This window comes from Passer domesticus, chromosome 24 (genome assembly GCF_036417665.1).
Source record: "Passer domesticus isolate bPasDom1 chromosome 24, bPasDom1.hap1, whole genome shotgun sequence".
In the NCBI taxonomy this organism is placed as follows: domain Eukaryota; kingdom Metazoa; phylum Chordata; class Aves; order Passeriformes; family Passeridae; genus Passer; species Passer domesticus.
Genome location: NC_087497.1, coordinates 4,709,338 through 4,716,841, shown reverse-complemented (window position 1 = coordinate 4,716,841; position 7,504 = coordinate 4,709,338). Strand labels below are relative to the sequence as shown.

At 66.8% G+C, this 7,504-nt stretch overlaps 1 protein-coding gene across 6 annotated transcripts in view; it reads right to left on the bottom strand.

The window, feature by feature from the left end:
• Positions 1–1,285: 1,285 nt before the first annotated feature.
• Positions 1,286–7,504, bottom strand: part of ADGRB2 (adhesion G protein-coupled receptor B2) — a 60,660-nt gene continuing 54,441 nt past the window's right edge. For 5 of the 6 annotated variants that reach the window (XM_064398141.1, XM_064398135.1, XM_064398136.1 and 2 more), the window contains 14 exons: positions 6,743–6,845; positions 6,379–6,529; positions 6,085–6,154; positions 5,908–5,974; positions 5,709–5,794; positions 5,077–5,175; positions 4,065–4,236; positions 3,898–3,993; positions 3,730–3,769; positions 2,940–3,598; positions 2,635–2,670; positions 2,249–2,353; positions 2,056–2,109; positions 1,286–1,955 (listed from right to left, as the gene is read on the bottom strand). In XM_064398141.1, the coding sequence (XP_064254211.1) occupies positions 1,761–1,955; positions 2,056–2,109; positions 2,249–2,353; positions 2,635–2,670; positions 2,940–3,598; positions 3,730–3,769; positions 3,898–3,993; positions 4,065–4,236; positions 5,077–5,175; positions 5,709–5,794; positions 5,908–5,974; positions 6,085–6,154; positions 6,379–6,529; positions 6,743–6,845 (1,933 nt within the window). In that variant the 3' untranslated portion in view covers positions 1,286–1,760. The remainder of the gene's footprint in view (positions 1,956–2,055; positions 2,110–2,248; positions 2,354–2,634; positions 2,671–2,939; positions 3,599–3,729; positions 3,770–3,897; positions 3,994–4,064; positions 4,237–5,076; positions 5,176–5,708; positions 5,795–5,907; positions 5,975–6,084; positions 6,155–6,378; positions 6,530–6,742; positions 6,846–7,504) is intronic. The other variant, XM_064398137.1, reaches the window with a different exon arrangement.

The following is a 7,504-nucleotide window of genomic DNA, read 5'->3' as shown; positions in this document are numbered from 1 at the left end:
CACCACGAGCCTGTGCCTCTGGCCCGGGCTCCGTTCCCTCGCCCCATCTGGCGTCTCCATGAGTAATAAAAGCTGCTAATTGCCAACAGATGCCCCAGGAAACCCTGACGCTGCCTCTCGCGGCTGTGTTTGGCTGGGGAGGAGAGGAGGGGAGCTGGATCCCCCAAAGCAGGGGGCGGGGGGATCCCAGTGCGTGGCAGCTCTCAGAAAGCAGAGCTGGAGGATGTGGCTGCAGAATTCCAGCAGAATTTCCAGCAGAATTAGGGACGCCCCCAGGGAGGGGATGGTGCCCCACACCCTCCATGGGGCTGAGAACCTCGGCCGAGCCCCACTGCAGCCCCTGGATGTGCCAGGACGTGTCACCCACGGTCCTGACCCCTGGCACGGGCAGCCAAAGTCCTCGTGCTCGTGCCAGCCCCCTCCCCACACAGCTGGATCCCCCTTTAGGAGGTGGCAGTGGAATAATTTGGCTCCTTCCAGCCCCTCCTCCTCTCTCCCATCACCACGTTGCAACCCAAATGGCTTCTTCCAGTGCCCCAAACCTGAACTGGGCGCTGCTGGGATGAACTGGGCTATGAAATCGGTACTTCCATCCCCTGGGGGGGCTGGGGAGGGGATCCCCACTCCAAGGGTCACATCCTGTCCCAGTGTCCAGCACTGGGGCTGGGAGCAGCCCTGTCCTGTCCCACGGTCCGAACTGGGCAGTGGCCACCAGCCCAAACTGGGCAGTGTGCTTTGCTCTTTCCAAGCCTGTCCTGACCAAGGGAAGCCCTCAGGAAGCTCGGGAGGCTTTTCCCAGGGGGAAGGAACAGCCGTGAGCAGGATCTGAGCCATGGCACTCACAGCAGGAGGGTTTCCATGCCCTGATCCCACCATGGATCGGAATCTCCCATCCCAGATGTGCCGAGAGCCACCAGCAGAGCTGTCCCCTGCCCCAGCCCCGCTGTCCTGACCCCGCTCCTGCTCTGGGCATTCCCACCCCCAGCTGCTGCTCCTGCTGCCCCAGCTCCACTCCAGAGGCCAGCAGCGCCCACCTGGAGCGGCCCCACGCGGTGATGACCTCCGAGTTCCTAATTTACTCACAGATTAATTACTCCGTAATTACCACTCCCAGCTCCCGTGATCAGATGCTCGCTGGCAGCGCGTGGGTGCGGAACCAGCCCAGCTCAGGGGGGATTTTTGGGCAGGGGGGTGCAGGGTGACACCGGGTGACAGCCACGCCCGGGTGACAGCCACGCCCGGGTGACAGCCACGCCCAGGCGAAGCACGAGGCGGCGGCCGCGGCCCCACGGCACCACAGAGAGTGAACTTTTATTTCCAACAACGACAGCACCTGCCCCGTGGGGTGGGGACGGTGGGGAGGGCTGGGAGGGGGCGGCCACGGGGGTCCCGGGGTTGGGGGGGTCCCGGGGGGCGGCCGCTCGCGTGCACACGGTGCACGGCGTGAAGAAACATCCCGGTAGAAAAGAACGAAGGTCTGAGGGCCTCGACGGCCGGTCCTGCCCCGGGGGAGGGGTGCAGGCGTGAGCGTGGGTGAGCATTTGGGGGCGGGGAAAGTGCGGGGGTCCCCTCCACACCCGCGTCCTGGGGGTGGCAGGAGGAGGAACCGCGCGAGGACGAGTGGGAGGCGGCTCTCCCGGGGGGGGACAGCGGCTCCGGCCAGGCAGGGACCCCCCGGCTGCCCCGGAGCGCGGAGCAAACCCGGCGCGTCGGCTGGCGGGGCCGCGCACGGGCGGCGGCGGCGGCGGCGGGCGCGGGGCTCACACCTCGGTCTGGAAGTCGCCGTCGGCCGCGTCCAGGCCGGCGCAGGGGCTGTCCCAGTCTGGCCGGCACAGCTCCAGCCGGTCCCGCTGGGCGCTGGGCAGCGAGCCCAGTGTCATCGCCTTGAACGTGCTCCATGGCTTGGGCGGCGCGGCCGGAGCCTTCGGCCGCTGCTCCTCGGGGCTGGTCACGTCCTGCAGGGTGACGGGCAGCTGTGGCCGGCTCTGTCCCAAAGCCACCTCCTGCCCTCTCCAGGATGGGATGGGACAACCCCCAGGGGGAGTCAGGACTTACGTTGCCCGTGCTCTTGTCCCCGCCGCCCGAGGAGACGCTCCACCGCTTTTCTCGCTGCGGAAAAACCCCAGCGCTCAGCCCCGGCGGCGCCCCTGGGTGCCCTCAGTGTCCCCGGGGTGCCACAGTCCATGCAGGAGGAGGTAAAGGCTGGCAGGGTGCACACCAGGGCAGGACGGGGCCTCCAGGACCTCACCTTGGAGGAGCCGGTGGACGGAGCCCGGTACCGGTCCAGCGTGTGGAATTTCTGGTTGAGCTCGTGGTAGAGCTCGGAGTGGCGTTTCCGTGTGTGCATCACCTTCTGCGGGGGCAGAGCAGAGCCTGTGGCCATCGGCGCTGCCCGCTGTCCCTCGGCACTGTCCCCTGTCCCTCGGCACTGTCCCCATCCCTGTCCCCATCCCTGCCTTCCTGGGGCATCCCATCCCAGGCTCATCATCGGTGTTTTAATCCAGAGCCAACACTTGCTACTGCCTGGTCTGAACCCCTCAGAGCTCAGGAGCTGCTGGCGGGGCAAAGGGAGTGGGGACAACCTGCATCAGTCCCCCACGATGGCACCGGTGCCACCTCCATGGCAGGACTTACCTCAAAGTCCAGGTCAGAGTACCGCAACCTCTTCCTCTGGCAGGGGGGACAGGCAGGAGAGAGGGGAGGAGACGGAGAAGAAAAGGGAAAGGTCTTTGCAGGTCCAGGATGAGGGGGAGCAAGGTTTAGGGGCTCATGCCAGCCCCAGTCCATGCCCGGCTGGGGACACGGAGCTCATCCCGCCAAGGTGGGATGGCCAGGGGGGAGCACGGGGGGAATTCATGCCACCCTGCACATGCACTCGTGTCCTGGGCACACACACCCCTCCCCGCACGCCTGCCCGCGGGCACCGGCCCCCTGCTCACCTCCAGGGACCCCACTTTCATGGCAGAGCCGGGCACGGTGCGGGGCATGGTGCGGCTGCGCTCCGACAGCTCCGAGGCCAGGATCTGCCTCACCGTGGGGTGCTGCTTGAACTGCAGGCCGTAGGGCGTCTTCACCGTCGCGTAGGGCTGGTTGAGGTTCACGTTGACGTGATCCACGGCCACAAAGCCGGGATAGGCGTCCCCTTCGGCCGCCGGGCGCCCCGTCCCGCCGGGCACCGCCTCCTCCGTGCCGGCCCCGAGCGTGCCCTCATCCCGGGGGAAGGGCTTGAGGCTGCCGGTGCGGCGGGGCAGCATCATGTAATCGCTCTCCCGGGGCGGCTCGGGGGCCCGGATCCAGCCGTATTCCAGGGGCCTCAGGCTGCTCTCGGTGCACAGGTAAACGGGACCCGGCGCCTCCAGGCTGAGCTGCTGCGCCGGCGGCTCGCCCAGCTCGGTCAGACCCGCCACCACGTTGGGTGTCATCTTGGGCACCTGCACCAGGATGCTGGCGGGGGGGATGTTCCCGGGCAGGCTGGAGAAGCCCAGGCCGCCCTCCGAGGTGGTGTTGAGCTTGGGGTCTTCGTCGCCGTCCAGGGAGATGCGGGACAAGGTGCCCGTGATGGTGGCGGGGTTGCAGGTGTTCACCTCTTTGAACAGCACTGTGGGCAGGGAGCGGGGTCAGAGCCGGCCCTGAGGGTCCCACAGGGGGTGGGGGACACAGGAGAGACCCCCCGGCTCGAGCTGCCTGTCCCTCCCGGGTGTGGCACGGTGACAACAGAGGGGAGCTCACCTGTCTGACACGCCAGGTCAACGTCCTTTTCAAAATCTGTCTATAAAAATCCAGAAAGAGGGGAGAGAGCGACAGAGAGAGGAGAGAGAGAGAGGGAGAGAGACGGGGAAATGAAGCAGCATGGCCGGCACGGGCAGCGGCGGGGTCTCCAGGGGGGGACCCACTCACCAGGATCTGCACCTGCCCGTTCTTGCAGGAGTCGGGCGAGTTCTCATTCTCCTCGCTCCTGCACCCCCCCACCTGACACTTCACCACGTCCTGGACCTGCGGGGACAGAGCCGGTCACGGCCCCGCGGCCAGGGCTGTCCCCCGGCACCCCTCCGGCGCCGCCCCACCTCTCGGCGCAGGAAGCCGTGCACGGTGATGATGACGAAGCCCTGGACGGAGTTGAAGACGGCGAAGAGGACCTGGAAGAGGATGGAGCGCCGGTCGGTCATGGCGAGCACGGCCGACATCCAGGTCAGCGCCAGCAGAGGCAGGACCACGCAGGAGCTCCACAGCGATGCCCTGGCGCAGGGAGAGAGGGGCCGGGGTGAGCCCGCGGGGTGGGGCTGCCCCGGGACAGCCCCCCGAGCATCGCCCCCTCCCCGCAGCAGCCCCCCGAGCCGTGCCCCGCGCCCCGCAAGCATGGCCGGGGCTGGTGGCCCAGCTGTCCCCTCTCCCTCGGTGTCCCCAAGCCAGCGCCGGCTGGGAGCTGAGGGCTGAGGGGACCTGTGGGCTCCAGCCCCCCAGGTGTGTCCCTGTCCCCACACAGCCACAGGGTGCTGGGGGGACGCGGGGCCACCTCCACCCTCCCACGGCCACCAGAACAGCAGAGATGGGATTTTTTTTCTCTTTTTTTTTTTTTTTTTTTTTTTTTTTTTTTTTTTTTAAAGCAGCGAATTTTGGGGCTGCCTCTGTTGTGACTAAACCCCCGTGAGCGGGGACTCCAGCAGCCTCTGGAGCTCACAGCCCGCGAAGAGGGTCCCGGGGACACCCCCGAGCCCGTGCCCCACCCCCTGGCCAGAAGAGCCCCCCAACCCCGGCGATGAGGTGACCTGCCATGGGAAGCCATGCCATGCAGACGTGATGGGACACCCCGCCCCGAGCACACAGCGTCACCCTTCCATCCTTCCTTCCTTCCTTCCTTCCTTCCTTCCTTCCTTCCTTCCTTCCTTCCTTCCTTCCTTCCTTCCTTCCTTCCTTCCTTCCTTCCTTCCTTCCTTCCTTCCTTCCTTCCTTCCTTCCTTCCTTCCTTCCCCTCGGGGACCCCCAACCCGCCCCCCAACCCTTTCGGGGAGATGCCCAGAGCCCCCCCCGCGCTGTGCTCGGGGCGGGGGGCACGGCGGGCGCGGGACGGGCACTAACATGGCACTGCTGGCGGTGGCGGAGGTCATGGCCGCGCTGGACACCACGCCGCACTTGGTGCATTTCAGCAGCAGGCTGCCGCACGGGGGGGGCTTGGAGCTACGAGCCCAGCGCCCCCCCGGCGCCCCGCGGCCAGGACCGGGCCACGCGGGGGGGATGCAGGCACGGGGAGAGGGGAGGGAGCAAGGCAGGACGGCGGGGGGGATGGACAGATGGATGGACAGATGGATGGAGGGATGGATGGACGGACACAGGCAAGAAGCAAATGGGAGGAGGAGAAGAAAGAGAGAGAAAGAGAGCGTCGGGTTAGTCGAGGGTGGCAGCTGTTAATGGCGAGGGGGGGTGGCCAAGCGGCAGGGGAGGGGGCGGGCACGGAGGGGGGGCTGCGGCCTGCGGACCCCCCTTCCCCGAGGGAAGGAGCGGGGGTGGCTGCCCCCCAAATTCTGCCCCGTCCAGCAGCCCCCAACAAGGGGCTGTGCTCACCCCGGGCTTGGCCCCCGCCGCCCACGGATGCGGTGAAATCTGCCCCACCCCGAGCCCGCTGCCGGGGCACCCCCGTGCCCAGCCCCCGGCAGGGTGTGGGGGTCGGGGGGCGGCCCCGGGGACCCCCCCGTGGGGCACAGGGCACTTACCCAGCTCGCTGCTTTTTGGACTTATCTGAAATGCCGTCGCGGGACATGAGCTTGTTGAAGACGATGATGCCCACCAGCATGTTCACCTGCGGGAGGGTGGGCTCAGCGCTGGCACGGAGCCCCCTGCCCGCGGCAGCAGCTGCCACGAGCCCCGCCAGGGTGGGTTTTGGGGGGTCCAGGGCTCTCAGGGGCAGCTCACCAGCACGATGACAGCAGCGGGTCCCACGAAGGCGTAGAGCAGACCGCCCTCCAGCGAGAGCCAGCAGCTGCAGGGGACCGAGGGTGGCGTGTCAGGGGACAGCCGTGTGGCCGTGCCCTGCTCCCAGGCAGCCCGCAGCAGCCGCCCTGCCCCTCCTTGTCCCCTGTCCCCACGTACTAGCTGGCTGTCCCGTAGCCTTTGGTCCGCGTGAAGCCAACGGAGACGGCGACCACGAGGGCTGGCAACCCTGGAGAGGGGACACGGGGCTGGAGCAGCTGGAGGAAGGTGGCACTGTCCCCCCCTGTGCCAGCCCCAGGGGTGGGGACGGCGATGGAGCTCCTCTGACAGCTCCCCACAGCTGAGACACCCGGGTCTGCTCTCCTGCGCTGTGCCTCAGTTTCCCCCCCTATGAGCCTGGGGGGTACCAGGATGGGCGAGGGGTGCCCGCTCCCACCCAGGCCGGGCTCTTACCCCATCCCAGGCACAGGAAGCGCTTCCTGACCAGGCGTGTCCGGATCCGGCCGATCACCGCCAGGTAGGACTGCCAGGCCTCGGTCAGCACCCAGCAGAAGGACGAGAGGAAGAAGAAGTGGAGGAAGGCGGCGGTCATGGTGCACACGCCCTGCAGGGTGGGGACACGGGGACAGCAGTGTTGGCACCGTGGCGGTTAAACCCAGCGAGGTTTGTGTCAAAGCCAGGGGCGGGCACGGGGGATTTAATCCCGGGATCGAGTTAATCCAAATCCAATCTGCTGCTGCGAGCCAGCAGGGGACCCGGCGAGTGGCCTGGCACCCCAGGGAGGGTGGCAGGGTGGTGGCAGGGTGGTGGCACCCACCTTGCTGAGCATCTGGGACTGGCCCACGAGGATGAGGATGTTGGACGCCAGGATGGAGACGCAGAAGTTGAGCAGGATGATGGAGCGCTCCGACTTGATGAACCTGTGGCAGGAGTGACATGGGGCCAGCCTGTCCCTGTCCCCTGTCCTGTGTCCCTGTCCCATGTCCTTGTCCCTGTCCCTTGTCCCATGTCCCTGTCCCATGTCCCTGTCCCATGTCCCTGTCCCTGTCCCATGTTCCATGTCCCTTGTCCCATGTCCTTGTCCAATGTCCCTGTCCCTGTCCCATGTCCCTGTCCCTGTCCCATGTTCCATGTCCCTTGTCCCATGTCCTTGTCCAATGTCCCTGTCCCTGTCCCATGTCCCTGTCCCTGTCCCATGTCCCTGTTCCTGTCCCATGTCCATGTCCCTGTCCCTGTCCCTGTCCAATGTCCCTGTCCCATGTCCCTGTCCCTGTCCCATGTCCATGTCCCTGTCCCTGTCCCTGTCCCTGTCCCTGTCCCATGTCCCATGTCCCTGTCCCATGTCCCATGTCCCTGTCCTTTGTCCCATGTCCCTGTCCCGTGTCCCTGTCCCTGTCCCCTATCCTGTGTCCCTGTCCCTGTCCCATGTCCCTGTCCCTGTCCCTGTCCCTGTCCCTGTCCCATGTCCCATGTCCCTGTCCTTTGTCCCATGTCCCTGTCCCATGTCCCTGTCACATGTCCCTGTCCCTGTCCCATGTCCCTGTCCCATGTCCCTGTCCCATGTCCCTGTCCCATGTCC